The sequence below is a fragment of the Canis aureus genome, chromosome 31 (genome assembly GCF_053574225.1).
Source record: "Canis aureus isolate CA01 chromosome 31, VMU_Caureus_v.1.0, whole genome shotgun sequence".
Taxonomy (NCBI): domain Eukaryota; kingdom Metazoa; phylum Chordata; class Mammalia; order Carnivora; family Canidae; genus Canis; species Canis aureus.
The window spans coordinates 16,540,895-16,563,905 of NC_135641.1; the positions used below are offsets into that span (position 1 = coordinate 16,540,895).

The window sequence follows — 23,011 nt, forward strand, 5'->3', positions numbered from 1 at the left end:
GGCCCCCGTCTCCAGGACTTCAGGCCACATCCGTGGCACAGAGGGTCCCCCTAGTCTGGGACATAAAGCTGTGTAATAAGCCCCTGAATCTGTTCTACCCCTTTGCCAGGATGGGCAGCAGGAAGGAGTGCTGGCTTCCCGGAGGAGGTGTGATGATTAATCCACCACACAGGACTTGGGGGACACAGAGCCCATGCCCTTGGTGTTTTGGAAGGTGGTTGCCCAGTGTCTGTCGGGGTCCGCACCCTGCCCCATTCCATTCAGCTGTCAGGGCTCTGGGGAGACCAGTGGGACAGGGGGCTGCTAGGCCCGGAGCTGCCTGTGGTGACTTTCCACCCTGTCGGCACCTGCTATCTGCCCATCTCTGCCTACGTGTGAGTGTCCCGGTCCCTATGGTTTGTGTCAGACCCAGGCCTTCGCAGCATGAAAGCACAGGATGTGCCTGGGTCCTGGCAGATCCCTGGGGCTGGCAGGCATTGTCAGAACCTCTGAATCCCAGGCTGTGTGGGCACAGCCAAAACCCATCATGGCCGGAAACAGTCCTTCAGGGTTGGGGCCCAGCAGATCCACAGGATCGGGGAAATGATAGGCAGCAGGTTGGCACGGGAGGCATGGGTTCTGCTGGGGCCACTCCAGAGGCTGCAGAATTGCTCCAAATGTGCCTCCACAGCCTCCTTGGCTTTTATGGGGGGCCATTCCCAGGGGTGGGGCTGTTGGGAACATTCATGACCCGCAGACACCTGCGCGCCCACCTCCTGCCCCAGTGACCGCAGGTGCCCGGCTCAGCCGCGTGCACTCCGGAGTCCTCTCCCGTGGGCCACAAACAGCTGAAATCACTCCACTCTTTAGAGTTAGAATCAGATCATCACAAAATTTTGCCCTGTACCTACTCTACTCTCTTTCCAGAGCTTCTTGCAAGGGAAACTCCCATGCCTGAGATAGGGTTCGGAGACTTTGGCAGCAGGATGGGTCTGCGGGATGGCAGAGTGTGGGCAGGGCAGTGGGAGAAGTGGCTCAGAGAGCAAATCTGAGGGGCAGGATGGTCACATGTCACTTTTTCCCTCCTGCCCACTTTCTGGGTGTCCCTCTTTCCTGAAAGACCCAGGAGGAACATTATTGCCTTCCCCAGGAAGCAGAGTCCTGACACAGCGGTCACTTTGGGGGTGGACACCCAACGCAGCCCCACTAGGTCGTGGGGAGAAACGCATGGACAGACCTGAGTGGGTGGAGCATGGGGGGTATAGACATACCTGAAGGGGTCTGGGGGGGTGCAGACATACCTGGGGGGCATGAAGGGTGGAGACATACCTGAGGGGGGCATGGATACCTCGGTGAGGACTCCGGGGGGCAGGGAGGGCCCCAGAGCTGGGTGGAGGGCAGCCCCTCCCACAGAATGAGTTAAGCCCACATTGAGCACTTGGGGTTCTAGTTTGAGGTCAGGCCCATCGAAGGCTAGCCTCTATCTTGATAACTTAGTTCATTTTCATACATGTAGATATTTTTTAAAATGCCTAACTGCACCGAAATTAAAGCCAGGTCTGAGGAAGGCACACTGCTGTGTATTCGTACATAATCATCCACACTCAGCCTCTGCTGGAATCAGCTCTTGGAAGAAACCAAGGGCAAACGTCGTTAAGCACGTTTGCACCCAGACTCAGCGGCACAGAGGAGCTGCCCCGGCCTAAGCAGAGGCTCCTCTGGCGTCAGCGTCCAAAGAGAGGTAGGAAACCGGAGCGGTGATGGGGTTGTCCCAGGCAGGGCTTTCCACAGTGGCAGAAGCCCAGGAAGCCACTCTGCATCCTGGTCCTTGGGCTCAAGCCATTAACACCCCCTGTTCCATGCCGGGCAGGAGCTCATGAATAGGCAAACCCAAGTCAGCCCTGTGGACAACCCAGATGTGGCACAGGGCCTGTGTTGTGTGACAGGTTGTTCATGTCCTCTCCACCCTGGCCAGACGTCTGAGCTCCCCATCCTTGCTCCCAACCCGCCCAGCCCCGCTCTACTGCGCGGAGGCGCCTGGAGTGGCCTCTGCTGGAACCAGGGTTTCCTCTCACCTGGGCTTGGCCGATGCCTCATAGGAGCTTCAGCAAGAGATGCTTTAACGGGTGGTAGCGGGGAGCAGGTGGCCAAGACTGCCCATGCGGGCTGTCCAGGCTGTGGCACAGCCGAGCTGCAAGTCGCACCACCCCCCCCCCCCCGCCAGTCTGCTCAAGGGCCTACTCCATTTGTTCCAGTGCTCTGGAGAAGTTCTCTAGAGCAGCTTTGAAAGCTCGCAGCAGGAAAGCTCCAAGTTCGTTGCTTGTTTCTTGGATATCTGGGTCGAAACTTCCAAAGAGGGGCGTGCACACCTGGATGTCGCCCCGACCAGCCCGAAGCAGCACTGCACGGAGGTCCTCGGCAATCGCGTCATATTTCTGCTGGTCGAACTTGGACATGGCCAGGTCGTCCTGGGGGTAGGCAGTACCCTCAGGGTAGCAGTCCTTGGGCACTGGGAACTCTGCACGCCGCAGTTTGGGCAGCTCGCAGAGAGCCACGAAGAGGCGCCTCAGGGCCCGGGCTGACAGGGGGTTCCCCAGGAAGCGGAGCTCGCACAGCTCATGGCAGGGGCTCAGGGCCAGGATCAGCATGTTCACGTGGCTGTCTTCGATGTCGCATTCCTCCACGGTGAGGACCCTCAGCGTCTGGGCGGCCCGGCCCAGCAGCCGGAAGAAGGTGGAGGGGAACAGGCTGAACAGGCTGTGCCCACTGAGGTCGAGGACCTCCAGGTGCGCGGCATGGGTGCAGTCTGCCAAGAAGGCCATATCTTCATGGTTCAGGGAGCAGTTGGCCAGGTCCAGGGTCCTCAGTGGCGTCCGTAGGGGGCTAGGGCAGGGCAAGAAACAGCACAGGTGAGGGGCAGTCCCAGGAGGACCTCTGGGAGGAATTAAGATGAATTCTAGCTCAGGAGTCAGCAGACGGCCCAAAGGCAGAGTCCACTGCGGCCTGGTCTTACTCAACCAGACTGTAAAATGGTTTTTACATCTTTAAACAATGGAACAAATCACAAGAAGAATGATACTCTGTGACATGTGGGAATAATACAAAACTCAATTTTTAGTGTCCATAAGTAAAGCATCAATTAGAATGAGGGTTGCTCAGTTGTGTACTGTGGAGCAAGGAGGGGAAGGGCCATGCAGCCATCCAGCCCAGCTTTCCTACAGCCTGGTACCTGCAGCCCCTCCCACGTGCTGAGGCCAGCATCAGCAGATGCACAGCTATGGGGAGACCCTGCTCTGAGCAGCAGGTCTCAAGGAGCTTGTGAAAAACACACTTTCTCAATGTACCCCACCCTGGGGATATTTGGTTTGGGTCTGATGCCACCAGGCTGAGCACTCGCTGCAGGAGAGCCTGTGGGGGGCCCCACACCTGTGCCGCTGCGTGCTGAGAGCTGGCTGTCTGCCCACCACACTGTCCTTCCCCAGCCCCTCCTTCCGGGTCTGTGTTGCGGGCCAGAGTGGCCCTCGTGAATAAGGAGGTGACCATGCCATCCTCCTGCTCACAACCTCCAGGGGCTGTGATGCTCCACCTCCCCACACTGCCCTGCCGTCTGACCCCAACCTTCTCTCTGCTGACCCTTGACCCGTCCATGTCAGCGCCTCTCGCCAGCCTGCCACTCTATGCAACTCTATGCCACCCCAGGGAGTCGGCCTTCCCTGACCCCCGGCCCTCCCGTGCTCCCACAGGGGACCCACTGACCAGCTCCAAGCCAACACGGTCTGCAGAAGCGGTGAGCTGCATATGCAGCTCCCACCTGGTGTTCTCTGATTCTCGGATCAGCCGCCCTGTCCTGAGGACTCCCAGGAGCCACAGTGCAGAGGTAGACCCTGAACAGCCACATCTGAACGTGGACATGGACGACCCCACCCTTCCAGCCCACCAAGCCTTCGGAGGAGACCACAGCCCAGTGGACCCAGTGGAGCTGGTTCTTGAAGGTTTTGTCACCATATTGCCCATTGTTGGGGTAACTTGTTATCAGACAGGAGAGGAGCACAATCACTCTACCCTGTCCAGGCCTTCTGGGGTAAAGGCAGAGGGAGCCTGGAACGTCCTGACTTGTCAGCAGCCAGGTCCCATCCCATGGTCCCTCATGCATCTTGGGCCTGCCACCCCCACCCCAGGCCCCCATCCCCATCACCAGCCCTGCACGAGGAGCTGTGAGCAGAGACCCCACTCACTTGGCCTGCCCTCTGTGTTGTCACCCCAGACTCACCCAAGCAGTTTCGGAATCTTTCCTGTCAGCGTGGAGAAGGCCACACTCAGCTCGTTGAGCTGGCTCATCTGGCTGAGCTCCCAGGCGATGGAGGTAAGGAGGCGGTCCTCGCGGTCAGGGCTCAGGGTGCTGCTCGGGGGTGCGTCGAAAGCCTTGGCAGGCAGCGTGAGTGAGGCCAGCCGTGGGAAGCCCACCTGGGCCAGCAGCTGCTGCACATGGCCAGCATGCAGCCGCACGTTGTGCACGACCTCTAGCCTATGCAGTTCACCTGGCCCTGCCAGACGCAGCACCTGCATTAGCTGGCTGGGGCCCAGACTGTCTGCTCGGAAAGAAAGGCAGTGCACGCGCAGCGGGGCAGGGCCAGGCCCCAGGGCACGCAGCACCAGCTCGAAATTGCCCTCTGTGACAAAGAGATCAGTGAGGACCCGCACGGGGGGCCGGACCACGAGGGACGCCGCCTGCAGCTGGCAGCAGGTCCTGGCCAGCAGCTCGGTGCGGCCCCACCTACCCAGAGCCCTCCCGCAGGGGCACTGCTGCACCTGCACATCTCGGACACCCGTGAGGTCAGCCACGCGCAGCCGCCACGGGCCCGCAGCCCGGAGCACGTGGTCTGCGAGGCCCTGCACGCAAGCCTCCAGGCAGGGCCTGCAGGTGCGGTCCCGCAGGTCCACCGGCGGTTCGGAGTGCGGCCCGAGCAGCACGCTCAGCCGGAACTCCTCCAGGGGCCAGCGCTCCATCAGGGCTCGGATCACCGCCGCCTGCTCCAGCAAGTAGCTGGCTTTGAACAGGAGTGGGTAGAGGTTGTGGGCGACACTGTCCAGGCTCTGCTGGGCCACCTGGGGGTGAGACACCAGGGCCTCAGCAGAAATAGAGCGCAGCGACCTCATCGTGCCCGCACGCAGCGGCCCAAAAGCAAGACGGAGCTCTCCCCTTGAGATCCTCCCGAAGATGGATGCCCTTCTTGCTTATTTTTAGCTGCAGCTGCTGCGAGCAGCTTGCCTTTGGGCAGAAGCTAGTGAGCAGGCTCTCTGGTCATCTGACGGCTATTTTGGTCATGGGTGCTTGTTTGGCTCTGGCCGTGGAGGCGTCTGGCAGTGGCCAGCTTGTCCTTGTGGTGCTCAGCTATGCAAGCAGAGCTGTCCCAGCGTGTGGCTCAGGGGCACCAGGCCCCCGAAAAGTGCTGCTCATGCCCAGGGCAGGGGTGGCCCTGGCTCTGGACCGGGGAGACCCCAGATGAAGGCTGGTCTGCTGCCCAGGGCCATGTTCCCTCAAAGTCACAGGAGCCAGGCTCCCTGGGTGAAGCATGTCACTGACGTACCCGGATACAACAGAACAAAGTGAGAGAAACACGTCTCATTTATTTATGTTCCTCAAGTTTGGATCGAATCAGCATTGAAAAAATGAAGAAAACATCCTATAGTAGCTGGAAATGGCAAGGTCACCATGGTGAGCACCCAGCCTGACCCCAGCCCCTGCCCCACGTGGCTGCCGCTCTGAGGACACCTCGCAGCATGAAGCTCATTCAAGGCCTGGCATCCACCCAGGCTCCTCCATCTGGTGTGGGGTGGTCCTCTTGGGGCCCCGGACACACCCCAGACCTCAGGCCCAGCTGCTGTGCCCTCACCCCAACCTGGGTCCCTGGCCACAGGTCACTACCTTATTAAAAACGAAAGAAAACCGAGATTCCAAATATACTCAGAGGTGTCCCTGTGCCTGGTGTCCACTCAGTGGGGCTGCTCCAGGGGACCATTGCCCATGGGCCTGTGTTGCCTGGAAGACTGGGGAAACCCCGGTCCCAGAGGGCTTGTTGGGCCCTGAGACCATCCAAGCCCGCCCGGACCTCCCCACGGGAACTGAGGTATCGCCAGCTCCCACCCCAACCTTGGTGCAGCAGTCAGAGTGGCAGGGCCACCTGAGCCCCCAGACTGGGTGGAGGGCTATGCAGGGGGGATGCACAAAGGCAGGCGGGGCCCGGGCCGTGCTGACCCCATGGCCAGTGGCTGAGGTGGGGGTGCACCAGGAGCCCCCAGCAGGACAGCCTCAGGCCACAGTGGAGGCTCCTGTGCTCCCTGTGACGGGATTGTCCTGGAGGGGCTCATTCTCTTCCATATAAGTCACGGCTGGGAAAGGAAGGACATCCTGACTCAGACGCCGCGGCCCTCTCCCTCCCTCCCACCAGGTGCCCAGGCTGTGCGTGGCATCGAGTCTGTGTCTGGGAGGTGCTGCGGAGCCCTTGCACCCCTAGGGTGCTCTCAGACTCACAGACACACATCCTGTTACAGAAGTAGTTGCCTGGACGGACAAGGTCAGGGAAACAGACAAGAGGGTGTCCCCTGCAAGGCTGGGTCCCTCATGGGTGGTGCCCCTGGCTCTGGGCCCAGACAGAGCCTGCCGGGGGGCCACCTTGGCTGGCATTGTGATGCGTCTTAGAGTAAGAGGGTTCTGGTCCCACAATGTGTGAGTCCTGTGTTTGCTGTTCTGATCCCAGAACATGAGAACACAAGGGCATGTGAGCTTGGCGCAGCCTCTGCAGGGGCTCCAGGCCTGGCCTACAAGTGGGAGGCGGGGAAGCCTCTGTTCTCAGGACAGTCCCGACACGGGGGTGCCCTCCCGACAGAGGGAGTCTGGGGCAGGCAGAGCTGGTCTCCACCGGCTCCCACAGAGGCTGAGGGCCCCCTCCTCTTGGAGGGATACCCGAGCTCTCACAAGTAACCATACCACCCTCTTGGGTATGTGGTTTCAAGGGGGCATAGGCACAGGGTCCTGGGGAAGTTGGCCTGGGGGTGCAGCCTTGCTGGCCAGGGCGCCCCTCCTGGGGGGCCGTTAACATCCAGCCATGTACTGTGCTTGGAGCATCTGGCACAGGGTGGAGACCTGGCCAGGGAGTCTGGCTGGTTGTGGCACCCAGCACCTTAGGGTGACCAAGGATGAGTGAACCCTCCCATCACTTCAGGGGGAGCCAGGACACCCCCTCTCCTGGGGAGTGTTTTGCTCGATGGTCAAACCACTGCCCAGAAGCCTTTGTCTGGCAGAAGGAGAGGACGTCACGGATCAGAGCCCATGTCACTTGTCATCAGTCGTCCAGAAGATCTCTGTGAAAGACACTGGTGGCTCCCTCTCCCTGGTCTCCCCCATGCCTCCCCTCAGGGTGTGTCCGGGCTCATCTGTGCCCTCAGTGGCAGGCTGGCCCCCATGCTGGCCGTGGGCGCTGGACACGGGGGTCTCAGGAGGGGGGACTCACAGTCATGGAGTCCTGGCTGTGCCGCTGCAGCTGGGAGCCCCTCCTGGGATGGCAGAGGAGGCGCTCGGGTGGCCCTCTTCACGCAATGGCCCAGGGAGCCCGAGGCCACTGTCCCCCGGTAACATGTACTCAGTCACTGCAAAGAGAAGCGGGGTCAGGGCTGGCTGCCCTTAGCACTCAGGGCCCTCTGATGTGTCAACAGACATCACCAGCAGACTGATGACAGGATGTTTGTGAGGCCGGGTCAGGGCAGGCGGACCGGGGCTGGAGTGCAGACACCATGTGAGCAAGTGTCCACCGACCCTGCTCCTGTGAAATCATCCGACAAGGGAGGTGCTCAGTGGCCTCTCCCCTCTACCAGGCGGCTCAGAGGTGAAAACAGAACACCAGGCCCAGGAAAGACCATGTGGCTTAAAGGAACCTCAGAGCAGGACGGGACCAGGTCTCCGCCCCAAAGGGCTGCGGGAACCTGTCCACTGTCACCGCATGTGAAGCTGTGGCCATGGCCCTGCCATGCACGCACCACCTCCTGCCTGAGTGGCTTCTGGGGGCTCCACCCCGGCTTCGGGACGGGGATCACAGCACTGTCTGTGCAGGAGCCACAGTGGCTGAGCACAACCCCTGGCCCCGACCATCATGGCTAGTGGGGCTCCTCGGGGGAAAGAGAGCCCCACTTCCGGACTCAGGCTTCCCTGTGGGACATGCCAGCCCTGCAGGGGCTGGGGAGGACACCGCCGGGGAGGTGCCACGGCTCTGGGATGGCAGTGTGGAGTGCCCAGCTGTGCTCCCCGTGGGCCCGTCCAGGACACAAGCCTGACCCAGGTGGCTGCTGCCATTCTGAGCAGGTGCGCAGCCCCCTGCACACCTGGCCCACACCCAGGATTCAGGGCAATGCCTCCACCTGGGCAGAGACACGACTGTGGTCAGCCGGTGCCCTCAAAGATGCTGTCGCTGGGGCACAGGTACACTGGAGGCTTGGGGGGACACATGTCCCAGGCAGCATCACCCTGAGGAGGGTCCTCACCTGGGTGGTGTTACTGTGGGGTGACGGGTACTGTGGGGGGTACTGCAAGGTACTTTGTGGGGTACTGTGGGGGCTACCGTGGGGGTATTGTGGGGGATACCATGGGGTACTATGGGAGGTACTGTGTGGGTACTTTGGGGAGTACTGTGTGGGGTACCATGGGGGTACTGTGGGGTTACTATGTGGGGTACCGTGGGGTGTGGGAAAGCAGATGCCCATGATCCTCCACCGCAGGAGCTGAGATAACCAACCCCTGCGGGTCCCACCAGCACCTCGGCCCCTGCATGTGGGGCTGAGTGCTGGCCCCTCCGTGTGTGGTTGGCCAAGCGGCAGGGACACAGCCCACAGCCCGCGTGTCACTCACAGGAGGCTGCTCATGCTGCATTCCTGCTCCCGGCGGCCACAGGTCTGCTTGGCCTTCGCCTCTACCGACTCCCCTGTTAGTCCTCTGTTCCCCACTGTCTTCCTACGTCCAGGATGTGTATGTCCCACTGGCGCAGCCCCGCAGTATCGCTCCACGCCACAGAGGCCTGGAGCTAGGCAGAGGCCGCCATGGCTGGATACCTTCCAGGTGCACACGCCGTCCGCCTTAGCACGTCGATGCTGTTCTCACGTATGCCGTACTTGTCCCCAGGGCCACTGCCCCTGACAGATAGGTAAGCGGCCGAGCCTTGCGCGCCGCTTCCTATTCCCCCCAGGGTCACCGTCCTCCTCCCTGCACAACATCCTTTGACCTTTCAGGTCTGCTGGTTGAGCTGTTTCAGCCTTTGCACGAAAATGTCCTTGTGTCACTGTTTCTGAAAGACATCCTTGTCACGTTGAACTCGTTTGAAGGTTTCTCTGTTCAGAGCAGCAAACCGTGCCCCCCGCGAGCTATGTGTGGTGACAAAGATGCTGCCGCCACCCTCCTCGCGCGCCAGACAGCTGGCTCTCGCTGGCCACTTCCCAGATGTTCTGTCTGTCACTGTGTCTCCAGCCTGCGTGCTTGGGGCTCATGGGTCTCCTCTGGGCCTGTAGGCTGACACCTGTCACCAAGTCAGGGAAATATTAAGCCATAGTTCCTTCAAAGTTTTGCCATCTCTCCATTTTGGGGACTCTGTTATGTGTTTGTTAAGCCACTCCAAGTCATCCACAGCTCACTGATCTTCTTCCTTGACTTGGTGATTCTGTGTCGTGTTGATACGTCTCCACTAAGCTTTTCTTCTGTTAAGTCGCGCTGTTAACTCTATCCAGGGAGGTGCTCACCTTAATGATTACAGCCTGTTATGGTGCTAAGTTTAGTCCGTCCCACCTTCCCTGCTGTGATGTAACGTTCTAGATGTCAGGGACACAGAATGATGGTGTGAAGGCCAGAAGGACACAGAATGATGGTGTGAAGGCCAATTCTAACAACCCCATCGGTTCCAGCTGGTTTCGCCTGTTTGCCCTTGTCATGTTCCGCTTCCTACTTCCTTGCATCAGACAGTGCAAATCTACCCCATTGGCTGCCAAACATGTGTGTAATCCTATAAATCTCCTTAACCTTTGCTCTCGGATGCAGTTAGATCACCTGTACATGCCCTGCATTCATGACCTGGTGCAGGTCAGCAGGGGTGTTCAGTCCAACATGGTGTCCTGATCATGCCCTCGGAGGACCTGCCACTGCCCTGGAGCTGCTGCCCGTGTGCTGCTGGGAGCAGGTGTGTGGGGTACTCTTTAGTCCTCCAGAGGCTCCAGCCTGGGCAGTCCCCTCAGGTGCGGTGCTGACCAGCCTTCTGCTGGACCCAGGCCTTGGAGACTTCTTGCTACACGGGGCTCCCCCGGGCTGCCCTCCTCTGGGGGTCTGCAGGCTCCCCACGTGGCTCCCGGGTGCCCTCCAGGCAGAGATGGGAACGACCATGGGGCTCACATCACAGTCCCGTCTCAGGTCACTACTGGTGGTGGCAGATGTCCTAGGTCTTAAAATCTCATGTCATATGCTTTTGTCTATTTATATTTTGTTTCATCTAGGTTTTGTTTGCTTGGTTGTTTTAAATCTGTTTCCTGTGATGTTTTAGGTGAAAGTGAAAATTTTTGATGTTTTTTTGATTAAAGAAAAACTATAATGTGTTTAAAGACTTTTGGAAGTCTATAAAGGCAAGTGAGTTAATTGCATAGGTGCACCGCTGACCCCTCCCCCCACCCCCCCCCCCCCCAGAGTGGCTGGAGGCTGCAGCACCTGCCGCTCTGGACCTGGGTGCACTCACGTATGGAAGGTGGGCTCCCCGTCTCCAGCTCCAGCTCCTCCTCCTCCTCCAAGCAGGTGCGCATGTCGTGGGGCCAGGGGCAGGAGGCAGTGCTCAGCAGGGCTGGGCTGGCAGACATGTGCGGGCTCAGTGGTCCCAGGACAGAGGAGGACTGGCTGCTGGAGGAGGAGGTGCTGCTGTCTGAGATGGTGGAGTGTGGCCTCTTAAAGGGGGTGGCACGGTCACAGGGGGGTACAGCCACAGGGGCTCGGGTCCACAACTCTGGAAGGGGACAGAAAGCAGGCTGATCTGGCTTTTGCTCCACACGTGCCGCCCAGATTTGATAATGAAGCAGCCATCTGAGAACCCAACCAAGTCCCCGCTGAGGTCAGTTTGGGCATGATGTGGCCACCACCCGTTCAGCCACTGTGCTGGCTCTCGGGCCCACAGTCAACACCAGGGCCCCAGTCAGTGGGACAGGGTGAGAGAGAGGGCTGAGGCCATGTTACCTGCTGCCTTGATGGCCTGGTCATTAACGGCCGCGTCACTGGGCTGGATGTCCACGAACGGCTTGTTGCCAATCCCCATTGACACCATTTCTTGCATTCTGAGTTCTAAAACAGAATAACATAGGGCAACTTTCCAAGGAACTGCTTGGCTTTAATACTCTCCCGACAATGCTGTGTACCCAGCACCCTCCATCCAGACCAGGAGCACGTCAGGGCCTGGCCCAGCACCCTCCCCAAGTATCGCTGGGACCCAGAGATGCTGGGGCTCCCATTCTGGCACCTACACCTGGTCTGGCCTCTCAGGGAGCTCAAGGAGTCGACAACAAAAAGGGGGACATGGGACTCAGAACTGGGGGAGTAGTAGGGGCTGGCCCTGGGTGGCCCTCTTCTGCCCACCTCTGTTCCGCAGAGCCTGCCGCCACAGGATCTGCCCTATCACGTGGGTCCAGGCCATCTTGACCTCTGCAGAGCTGGCCTGGAGAACATAGGTGTCCTGGGACTTCCGCCGTCTGCGGAACCAGATCTCAAACCTCAAGCCGCTGTCTCCGATGTTCTCTGTCATCCCAATCTCAGCCGTCTATACCAAAAGCCGCAAGTGGCAGCAGTGTCAGCAACTTCTGATCCTCACTTGAGGAATTGACCATTCTCTGGCCACCATCTGACCCCAGCACCTCAGTGCTAGAGGCTCTTCACCCAAATACCAAATGGGGGGCTGAGGCTGGACGGGGGCCCCCAGGACAAACCAGATTCCCGCCCATGTGCACTGACTCCCTCCTGGAGCCCCAGTCTCCCCACTGGAGAGAAAGGGAGGCTGGACTGGAAGGCTCTCTAGTGGCCTGTGGTGGCTGTGCTGGACGGGGCCACAGGACCGCCTCTGATGTGCTCCTCTGCAGGTAAGGGTTATAGGCTCCCTGCGGGAGGTCTAGGAGCTCAGAACTCTGTGGGGTGAGGGCCACCCTTGGAGACTGGCCCAGGTTCACCTTCACCACAATCGGAAATTAAGTTACCGACTGAGAAGTTTCCCAGCTGCTGAACCAGCCTGCAGCACCATAAAGGACCAGTGTGTCCGTGTGACTTCCTGATTTCAGACACAGCCCCATATGTCCTATTTCACCGCTCCCACCCAGGGGCGTCAGGTGTGAGGCGGGCATGTTACCTTGAAGGACTGTTTGTACGTGTAGGTGTCATAACCCCCGTCCACCTTTCTGGTCTTGCTAAACAGGATGAGGTCTTCGAAGAGGAACACGTGCCTCAGATACTTTTTCCTTCCACAGCAAACGATAAACTCATCCTGGCATCTCAACTGCCCCTGCTCCTTCAGATTCACCTGCAGATGGAGCAAGCCTCCCTCAGGGACCTGATCCCGCCCCAATCCTTGGGGAGAGAGGGACTGGAGGTAGAATCATCACCCATGGTCAGTGCTCACTCGATGATGCCTCCTCCTAGACCCCAAAGGACGGGGCTGGAGGGTGGCTGGGTGGGTGAGCACGTGTGGCGGCCCGTGCCTCTTTTGTCCACATACCTGGCCCTGAGCCTCTTCTGTCTGGCTGTTCCTGACTTATGCCCCTCACAATAAACTGGTGATGTCATAGTGAACGGTCTCTCTGGGTTCTGATCGTTGTGACCAATGGGTGCTGTGGGGGGTGGGGCAGTCTTGTAGGATGGAACCCGTCACCTGTGGGATCTCACCCCACATCCATGCAGATGGCGTCAGGGTTGAGTTGAATTACAGGACACCCGGCTGGTGCCTGAGAATTGCTCAGATGTATGGGGAAAACCCTTGGGGCCAGGCAGGGCTCCTCTGGTCTGCATGGAGCTCGCAGCAGAAGTACCCTTGTGGACATGGTGCTAAACTCTCACCTGTTTCTGCATAAAAATACCCAATATAGCGTATGTGGGAGTCAGGTTACGAATTCTGTACCTGAGCCACCCCTACCCCCAGAAGTACCCCCCGAGCTGCAGTTTGGGCTGATGGCTAGTGGGACCGCGTGGAGTGTATCCCAAACTGTGGACACCACTGCTAAGTCCCTCCTGTAACCTTCTAGCCCATGGATAGCCCTGTCCTGGGGGCTTCCTGAGCATGGCTGGTCCAATCCCAAATGACTCGGCTAAGTCTGCTGAATGGGGGCTTCTGGTGTGACTATGCCGGGGTACCCCGAGTCCTCCATGGCTCTCCATGGACAACTATACTCCATGCCGGACTCCATCTCTGCTGCTGGCCACAGCCTCAGATCTGCCTTCTCCAGCTGACGCCAGAGGTCCCACCTTCAAGCCCAGGTGGGGTCAAAGGGCAGGGCAGGGCATTGGCACATCCATGGCTGTGCGCACACAGGCCATTTCACCTTGCAAGGCACCCAGGGCTGCTCATTGGGAGGACAATGCATGCAGGGTGGCGGCCAGAAGGGCCCACGCTCAGATTACGGTTTGAGACTCTTGATGCAGTTTTTAGCAGGGCATGAACATTTTCATTTTCCCTGGGAACCCTGTGACTGTCCCTCCGCTGTCAGATACCAGGCGTTCTGCTGGGGACAGGACTCCTCTTCTAAGCTGGTCCCATCCTGCCACCATGTGGGCCGTGTGGATGCCGGGCCCAGGCTCCCAGTGTTGCTCTGCTCCAAGCCTGACAGCCAAGTAGCCCCAAGGTGGATGGTTAGCCACTGAGGGCCTGCCTCCTATAATGCCCTGCGGCTGCCCGGACATGAAGCCCCTCTCTGCTCCCCTGACCCGCTGGCCCCAGAGAGGTCTCAAGCTTCTGGGGACTTCCCCAGAGGGAAGCTCAGGTACTCTGGCCCCAGGCCACACCCTCCCTCAACTCAGGACAGCCCGTCAGGGCCTCGGGGCACTCACGTCACAGCCTCGGACAGCGTCCATGGCCAGCAGGTCGTTGCCGTGGCGCAGCTGGAAGCGGACCACACCCTGGGCGGCCCGAAGCTCGCTCAGCTCCTGCTCTGGGACGGGGCAGCGGCCAGCCTCCCTGACCAGGTCCTGCAGCAGCAGTGCGTACTTGCCCATGCGCTGCACCGGCTTCAGCAGGTAGGAGGCCAGGTCCATCTTGTCACCCAGCTGCCGCTGCTTGTCCTGCAAGGGCCGGGGCGAGAGGGTCAGCCGGGGCCAGGTGGGGGACAGCGCGGCTCGTGGGGTGGGGGGGTGACCTTGAAGAAGGCGTTGCCATGGCTGCAGAGTAGGGCATCCGACTGGGGCTTGTTCTTGCTGTAGAGCGCGTACATGCCGAACTGTTCCTCCTGCAAGAAGGGAGGACACCGGGCACCTGAGGGGGGCCAGGTCCAGTCTCTGCCTCTGCCCCCACCCTCTGTGTGCTGTGCCTCCCACGGGCAGGAGACAAGGAGGCTCAGCGCTGCCCTGGGATCACCGGGGCTTACCAGCACATTGATGCCAGAGATCTAGAATTGGGCGTTACAGGGCGTGGGGGAGAGGGCAGAGGCGGGCCTGGGAGGGGGCACGGGGAGCCCAGAACCAAAGCTATGTTGACATTTGAAATTCTTGCCGTTGTTGTCAACATAAAGCAACACAGAGTTCATCTTCTGGCTAAAAGCACCTTCTTAGAAACAGTTGAAAAGATGCACCATGGAGTTGCTTTCACCCTCGGGCGTTTCCGTTGTGGGTGTCTACATTAGGAATGCGGAGGCCGCGTCTCACCTGCCCATGGCACAGGTGCCACTGCGTCCCCACTGCCTGGATCACTGCGTAGGGACTGCTAGGTGAAAGCATTTGTTTTCAAACTGAATTCAGAGTTTCATTAACGATCCAGACAGGGAGATATTCATATACACAGTTGGGAAGACTCTCACGGGGAGAGCAGCCCTCGTGTGGGGCACGTGCACAGTCCGGGAGCCTCCGCAGAAAGCCTGACCTGGCTTGCTCAGATGGCGGGCTGGCCCGGGCCCCGCCTGGGAGGGAGCTGGCCGGCTGCAGCGGGAGGACTGAGGATGGGACCAGGTGGGCTCCCGTGTACAGGACGTGAACTGCTTCGGGCCAACAGCCTTGAGAGGTGAGCAGAGGGGTGTGTGGGTGACGATGCAGGCAAGGCCTCCAGCGTCGTGCGGCTCTGGGGGCCAAGGGTGCCTTCAGGTGGCACCAAGCAAAAACACTCGATGTGATCAGAGCCACAGCCTTCTTGTCTATTTTGGGGTCTGTTTATTGCTGGGTCTGCACGGATCCAAATCACCCGAAACGTGGGCGTTGCCAGACCCAGCCTCTCAGAAGGCACCCTGGGCTGATGTCGCCTTCGCCTCCCACAGGGGCGCCTGCCGTGTGGACCCGGTGCCTGGGAGGGAGGGACTCACGTGTCTCAGGAACCCGCGGCCTGCCGCCAAGGGGCAGTGCTGGCAGCGCTCCAGCTCCGCCAGGAAGTGCTGGCGGTGGAAATCATAGAGGTTCTCCAGGTTCCCAAAAACGATGCTGTGCTTCCCTCGGAGGTCCTGGGGCAGGTCCGTTCTTTCCATTTCTGGAAAGTAATGGTCAATGACATACCCTAAGGACCGAACATACTCTCTCTCCGTGGACACCATCTCAGCCATGATGTGCTGCAGTCGGCTGCTGGAAGACAGAGGCGGTGGACACTCAGGCTGGTGCAGGCCTCGGCCTCACTCCAGGCCTCGGGAGACCCCAGGTCAGCGTCCCTCCTGCTTCACATAGAAACAAAACGCTGTGCAAGCCCAGAGGAATAAACATGATCGATCATACGGGGCAGCAATGAATCCTGTCACGTGTGCTCTGTCACCTGACACTGCACCTTTGATGGAAACAAGTAAGATGGGAGATACAGGAGGTGCATATTAGAAGCTGCTCGCATGAAGTGCCTCTATACTGTTGGTCACAGCCTTTTAGGATAAAAGATCCTTCTAGAAGATGGACAGGAGAGACTGCCAGGGCCCCTAACTTCAACCTGGAGTCCTCTGCCAGGACGGTTCTGGCAGGAGGAGGATTTGAACACTGCAAAGAGGACTGTGGTGGGAGCTCCAAGACCCCGGGAGCCAGGTTCCCATGCACTGCTAACCTACCAGAAGGGACTTCTGAAAATTCAGCTCTGTGTGGTGGAGACAGGGGACCCAGAGGCCAGAGGGGAAGCACAGAGCCTCGGGGCCTGGGATGGGGCCGAGGTGGGCAGTGGGAGGTGGACAGAGGGCTCCCTGAGCTCCCGTCCATGCTGTGTCCAAGCTGGGGATGCGTCCCTGTTTCATGAGGCCCTTCAGAGGCGCCAGAGAGTTTCTTCCCGGCTGCCAGCGGCTTTCCCCGATTACTCAATTCCCAGATACTCATGAAACTTTATAGTCTTTTTTTTTTTTTCTATTACGTGGATTTGCTTGCTTTCTTTTAAACTGGAAAGCCGTTAAAAGCAACCGATGATAGGAGATACACCTGCAGTCAGAATGGCTGCTGGGTGTGTCCATCTGTAGCTGGAGAGCCTGTCCCTTCCCGTCCCACACTCCCCACACCTCCCAAATACCTTCTGGCTAGTCAGGAGCCCTGACCCTCATGGCACTGCCCCTAAGACACCTGAGGCCCCAGCCCCAGCCCCACAGCACAGTTCCTGTCCATATTTGCTGAAAACAGGCACCATTAAATATTCAGAAACAACACTAGTGTGGTCTGAGGATTTGGAACAAATGACTTGGAAACTGACACATCAGGACATAATGGTGGGAACTGACTACTGGCCTAGTGACAGGAAGTCCCTCTGGGCAACTGGCACAAGGCCTGGGTTTTCACGAGAGTGGGTTAGTTTAACGCTTTGTCCTACGGGCGCTGGTGCGGGAGGATATGCCTTGTGCGCTGTGCTGTGGGCCCAGGGCCTGTGACAGGTGAGAGGGGGATGGCTTCCCAAACTTGCTCCCCCCAGACTGAGGATGTCCGCTGTGGGTGCCTGGGGGCTCTTGGCAACTGGAGGGCCCCTATTCCTGCGCTCTGTGCCTCTGGAACTTTCAAGATGTGCTCAGGGGAGCCGGAGGGTGGTTCTAACCTCCGGAAAAACCTCTCAGGTGATCCCAAACGAAACCCTCCTGTTCCACCTCAAGTTTCACCCCAAATAGAGTACACGGGAACCTGAAACATAAAGGACAGTATTTGGTGGCCAACTCAGTTCAGAGATGTTCTCTGCCTGAGGAGGAAGCATGTCCATCAAGCAAACAAGCAAAGGACACGAGGAAGATGCCCCACTTCATCCACCCCATACACTGACAGGCTAGCAGTGCAAGCGGCAGGCTGTAGCACCAGGTGTGTCGCTACCTGTCATCAGGCCTGGGTGCACTTCCTGCCCACATTTCCATCCTATGGTCAATAAAAGATATATTTTTTAATACAAATCTTCTTAAAGATTAAACAGATTCACGGACATCTCCATTTGGGCAATGGGCAAACACACGTACTTCTCACCTCCATGCTGAAAGACTTTTCCTAAAAAGTAATTTTTAAGGTAAAGTCTTCATACTTCAGGTGTGATTTTCTATAAATTGGTCTCAAATGATGTGAGCTGGTTGTGTAACTGTCAGAGCGGGTGAGCCATGAAAAAAGGAAGTAGTTTTCAATGACTATTCTGAACACGGGGAGGTAAATAACATCTTATCTAAAATCAAATGCAAGTGTGCTACCCGGACAGGACACAGTGGACCTGGAGGGATGTTTGTGGATTGCACTGACCACTACACCCACAGGCTGGAGGGGTGTCCGCCTCACCTTCCTGCTTGCTTGTTCCCGTCCTCCTTGGAAGGGTGGGTCCTGGAGGGAGAGGACAGACTCTGGTTCCGAGTGACCAGGGGGCTCTCAGCATGTGGCCTTGATGGGGGTTTCTTCTCGGAGGCCACGGTGCTGGTCACCTCCAGGCCCCTGATGAAGACCCCAGTGTGGCCTGGCCAGTGGGAGTCTCTGAGGCCACTGTCAAGCTGTGGAATCTCAAAGCTTTGTGTTTTTCTCATAGTTTTCTTCAGAGAATGTTTCCTGGGGTGGGAGGCAGGTGTCTGGATGGGCTCAGGGGAGCAAGTGGGGCTGTCGTGTGGGGAATGCACACCTGGGGCCAGGTGCTCATCCTCCTGCCTGCGCAGAGAGGCTTGGCCAGGGAGGCCAGGCAGCAGCGGGGCCTGCTCCCCAGCGGGACACTCCAGGTCAGTGGAGGGCGTCCAGGATGGCTCATGGGGCCTCCTCTCAGCCTCCTGGCCCAGCTCATGCTTCAGGGGTCTGCGGCCCAGAGGCGGGGTGCCAGGATCTGGGGTAGCCCCAGACAGGGCCTCTTGGAAGCAGAGTTGGGTGTGCTGGCTCTGCAGCCATAAGGGGTGCCACCGATGTAGGGCCTGCGGGCTGCCCAGGCCTGCCACTGCCATGCTTGCCCCAGGGAAGCTCTGTGTAGTCAGCTCTGTGGCCTCCTGGTGCCAGCAATTCAGATACTCAGCGACGGGCTGCGGGCCCAGGTGTCCCAGGCACTCACCACACTGCAGCATCCACCTGTCCACCTGCATGGCAAAGGGGGATGCTGGTCAGGACAATGGAAGACTGTCATGGCCCCCATGGCCTTGCCAATCCCACCCAATCTCATGCAGCTAATGAGCGACTCAGGTAATCCTAGTTCATGCTCCTTTTGCTCTGCAGGTGCCCCAAATCCAGGACCGTGGTAACCAGATGGCCAGAACAACAGGAAGACCTCTCCGCCCACCAAGGGAGTTGCTAGCCAGACTCGCCCCAAGGGCAGGCAAGATGAGTTTGCATCTGAGCCCAATGGGGTCTGAATCCTCTACAGCACCTAAGAATAGCAGGAGGAGTTGTTCCAGGGATGTCGGATGCCAGGGCTACACAGACTATGAAATCGGTCATTCCACACCTCTGCCTGGTGTAGAAGGCCATGACGGGGACAGAGAGTCCCTAGCCCTGCCCAGGCCTTCCCTGATGCCTTAGATCCCATCAGGAAGAGCTGTGCTCCTGGGGATTCTGGCCCCAGCAGCGTGACAGCCAGGCAGTTCCAGGGTACTGGTGAGTTTGCATGGCATGTGCTGTGCTGCAGCAACTGTTCTAGGGTCTCTGGCAAGAAGTATACTTTTACAGCTGAGCTGAGAAGCACAGAAAAGTTCACGTGTTCATTTTGCTTGTCCCTTTGGAACAATAAGTTCCTCATACAGTGGCTGAGATCCCAGGGCATGCTGTCGGGGGTGGGGTGCTGGCCACTTGTCCCAGGGTGCAGCTCACTCTGGCCTGCAGGGACAGCGTGCCCTCCATGTCCATAGCACATGCAGATCCCTTGGAGGTGATTCCACGGCGGATGTCAGACAGATGGGCCCCTCAGGCCAGTGCTCCCTGCATCCACTTAGCCCGGTGCTCAGGCACTGTCTGAAGTCCCAGATCGCTTCCTCTGCGGTAGCCCATGAAGAAACTACCAGCATCAGCCTGGTGCTCACTCTGTTTCTATGTGTGTCTTCTGGTGTGGACACTCCATCAGCTGGCTGTGGAAGGTCTAGAACCCGCGCCGCCGCTGCCTGTTCTTCAGGCAGAGCAGCTCCAAGAGGCCAGGAATTCCTCTCCTCTTTCAAATCATAATTTGATCTATTCAGGAGAAGAATTTTGTATTTTTAAATGTGTGAAGGTTCCATGGTCATGGGGGAAGGGAGCATCAGACACACTCAGGAGCTGGTTCGCACGGCTGTGCACCCATCCTGATGCAAACCAGCCGCGCACTCGGATGTATCATCAGTGGCTGCACAGCATCATTGCCTCTCAGTTTGTAACCGCTGTTTCTACCTATGGGCCCCTTTCAGTCTGTGGATGGGAATCAACAGGTCTTCATGGCTCAAGGGTGTAACTGGGCAGGCTGTTTGCAGGAAATGGAAATAAGATAATTGAAATATGGATCCAGAACTTTCCATCTTGCAACTTGTTGCTATGCAAAATATATCCCAGAGATACTCTTTAGGTGGTGGCACAAGGACACTCTGGGGCTGTCTGGGAGAGCTGGGGTGTGGAGGGGGACAATGGCAGCCCTGCCCACCCCACAGCTTCCCGTAGCAACATCGTTCATTCACAGTGAACACGTCCCGGGTTAGGACTTCATTTTTATGCATTTTCTCCTTGGACAGCAACGCCAGGGGTTGTTAGGGACCACAGAAGAGGTGATGGATCTACGGCCACTGAACTCTACTGTGACCCGATGCACAGGCAGAGGAGAGACATCAGAGCACACACGCTTCGTAGACAGAGTAATAGAGAAAAATGTCAAATCTGGGTTTTTACAAACATGACCTGAGAACCTCTGGATAGAAGAGCAGGAAATGGTCAACGGAGCAGAGACCCCTCAGGGCTGAAGTCCCACCTCTAGCCTCACAAAAAGAAATTCTGGTTGGTTTGAAGATATAAATGGAAAAATTCAAACCATAAAAGTTTTAGGGTGGAATGCATCAATCGTTCTGTGACCTTAAGGTAGAAATTTCAATCCTAGGCAAAGCTGAAGGACAATCACAAACCAGGGAAGATGTTCACCATGTGACCAGAGGTGAGTTACATGCATAACAGTGAAAATTCGAGCTGTGCAAGCCTGCCAGTGTGTGGAATAGCCATTTCTTAGAGAATAAATACAAATAACCCACAGACAGATGAAGAAGTACTTATTTTCATGTCAGTAGGAAGAGATGCTCTCCAGGCTGCTGCTGAGAATCTAAACTGGGCAGGCTGCTTGCCAGGCCACCTGGCAAATGTGTAAAAACCTCAGAAATTGCAGCCCTAACCCCACCATCCCTGTCCCTATGAACCTGTCCTAAGTAAATAATCACAAAGTGTGAACGACAGGTGCAGTGATGTGCACAAGAGTGAGAAATAGGAGAGCCCAGGACTTGGGCCAGAGCTAGATAAACATGGAAGGTGAGGCTTGCACACACCACCATGCATGCCGGCCATCCTGGGGACCCAACCTGAGGATGCCCTGACAGTGGCCATCCCCCTGCCCTGACAGCCCCAAAGGGACACATGGGCCTCCAGAGAAGGCCTCCAGCCCCTCTAGACCTTGCCCTACACTGACTGCTGGCCATGCATGCACTCCTGCTTCACATTCTCTTATATGGAAATAGTGGTTGATAAAAGCATAGGGTTTAAATAAAAATATGTGGAAACTTTTGAAAGCTTCTATATGCATATGTATATGGAGAAAAGTCTGGTTTATAATATACTGCATGTTAACATTAGTTATTTCAGGAGCAGAGTTTTTTTTTTTTAAGATTTTATTTATTCATGAGAGACACACACAGAGAGACAGGCAGAGACACAGGCAGAGGGAGAAACAGGCTCCACGCAAGGAGTGCGATGTGGGACTCGATCCTGGGTCTCCAGGATCATGCTGTAGGCTGTAGGCGGTGCTAAACCGCTGAGCCACCAGGGCTGCCCAGGAGCAAAATGTTTTTCTCTTTTGGTTTCTCAGACTGGAGTACTTACCTGGCCTCGTCCCTCCTGGAGCATCCTTATTTCCCGTAGCCTCTCCAGCTCCTGCAGACATCTGTTGGAGGTGAGGACCAGCCCATGGACCTCTTCGTCCACTTGGTTGTACAACCTGGAGGCGACCTTGATGGCATCCCTGGAAGAGAAAGTGTCAGAAAACCAAGTCCTGACCACTAGTTGTTCATGGCAATCACCCGAGGAATATGCTGTTGGTGACAACCTAGTTAAAAAGGGAAAACTGCACTCTTTACATCCTTACATCTAACACAAAAGGGGATGCTCCAAGGAGGTCCACAGCCAGAGCAGGAACAGGAACATGCCTGGGAACCACGGGTGCATGCCTCAGAGGTGGTAGGAAAAAGTGGTGGGTGGACAGGGCTCCCCAGGACAGAATTAGACAGAGAAGCATTCAGTCAGGACCTCTACTGAATCCATTATGGTGGGTTTGCCTTCCACTTGAGCATTCCAAGGAATCTACTACATTTTTTGGAGGATACAAACATAGATAGACTTTGGTCCAATGTGTGCCCATGGGAAAGAATGGAGGTTTGGACCCCTGGGAGCTGTTGCATGTGACAGAATTGGACATCTTCCCCGGGGATGGGCTGCCCTAGCACGACACTCACTGGTAGTCTTGGCTGCTGCCAAGCTGCTCCCTCTTCAGCCGTGCCAGCATGGTGCCACCTTCTAGCCGGAGGGCAACCAGTAGTGCATCTTCCAGCACACACTTCATCATTGCCTTATGCTTGTTGATTAAGTCTGTGACCTCCTGCATGGGGTGGGAGAAGCATACATAGAACCCTCTCTTCCATGGGGAGTGGACCTATATTCTTGTGCTCATCAATCAAGCTGAAAGCAGGGTTCAACCAACACTTGACACCTGCCCCAGCAGGAAAGTAATGCTGCCCCGGATGCTCTCACCCAAGGGATGGTGAAACTAAGGACAGGAAAAAGAGGGGAAATGTGGAACTTGGCAGCAGGAGGAGAGCTTGGCATTTGGACAGGGACGTATGGATCTTGCCCACACACCCTGCAAACTCCGCCGAGGTATCTCTGAGGCCTCTCTAGGCTGCTGATTTTCCTCCAGCCAGTCTACCTCTGTGTCCCAACAGTAATTACTCAGGCATTGGTGGCACACCAACACATGTATTGGTTGCAGTGGTGTTGTTTCTCTTCTGGGCATGGTGGAAGTTTTTTTTCTTTTTTGGTCACAGGGGGAGGAAGTGGTCTTTTGGAAGTCCTTTGCTAATTGAAAGGGATTTCAATCAAAATGGGTTTGAAAATCTCTGCTATGGATGATGGATTTGGATAAACCTCTTCCCATCTACCTACCTGTGAAATAAAGTAAAATACATGAGAACC

At 57.3% G+C, this 23,011-nt stretch overlaps 2 protein-coding genes and 1 long non-coding RNA gene across 7 annotated transcripts in view; 1 reads left to right on the forward strand and 2 right to left on the reverse strand.

Moving 5' to 3' along the window:
* Positions 1–1,539: 1,539 nt before the first annotated feature.
* Positions 1,540–10,674, reverse strand: LRRC14B (leucine rich repeat containing 14B). Of its 3 annotated transcripts, XM_077879694.1 has the most exons (4): positions 8,879–10,674; positions 7,491–7,626; positions 4,250–5,085; positions 1,540–2,862 (listed from the first exon to the last, which is right to left on the reverse strand). In XM_077879694.1, the coding sequence occupies exons 2-4, from the start codon at positions 7,494–7,496 to the stop codon at positions 2,217–2,219; spliced, it is 1,488 nt and encodes a 495-aa protein (XP_077735820.1). In that variant the 5' UTR covers positions 7,497–7,626; positions 8,879–10,674; the 3' UTR covers positions 1,540–2,216. The 3 variants fall into 3 exon arrangements, 2 of the variants coding, with proteins under 2 accessions (XP_077735820.1, XP_077735819.1); XR_013369261.1 differs by lacking the exons at positions 7,491–7,626; positions 8,879–10,674 and having other exon boundaries at positions 1,540–1,880; positions 2,055–2,862; positions 4,250–5,558; XM_077879693.1 differs by lacking the exons at positions 7,491–7,626; positions 8,879–10,674 and having other exon boundaries at positions 4,250–5,558.
* Positions 10,675–12,855: 2,181 nt separating this feature from the next.
* LOC144302416 (uncharacterized) lies at positions 12,856–23,009 on the forward strand. 3 transcript variants are annotated; one of them, XR_013369265.1, is made up of 4 exons: positions 12,857–14,260; positions 18,827–19,204; positions 20,302–20,714; positions 21,633–23,009. It is a non-coding gene; the product is annotated as an uncharacterized LOC144302416 (long non-coding RNA). The 3 variants fall into 3 exon arrangements; XR_013369264.1 differs by having other exon boundaries at positions 12,858–14,260; positions 20,661–20,714; XR_013369263.1 differs by having other exon boundaries at positions 12,856–14,260; positions 18,827–20,714.
* PLEKHG4B (pleckstrin homology and RhoGEF domain containing G4B) overlaps positions 14,473–23,011 on the reverse strand; it is a 70,148-nt gene continuing 61,609 nt past the window's right edge. The window contains exons 10-13 of the mRNA XM_077879690.1: positions 22,276–22,418; positions 21,647–21,785; positions 17,921–18,690; positions 14,473–15,784 (exon numbers count right to left, since the gene is read on the reverse strand). Coding sequence (XP_077735816.1) covers positions 15,445–15,784; positions 17,921–18,690; positions 21,647–21,785; positions 22,276–22,418 — 1,392 coding nt within the window. The 3' untranslated portion in view covers positions 14,473–15,444. The remainder of the gene's footprint in view (positions 15,785–17,920; positions 18,691–21,646; positions 21,786–22,275; positions 22,419–23,011) is intronic.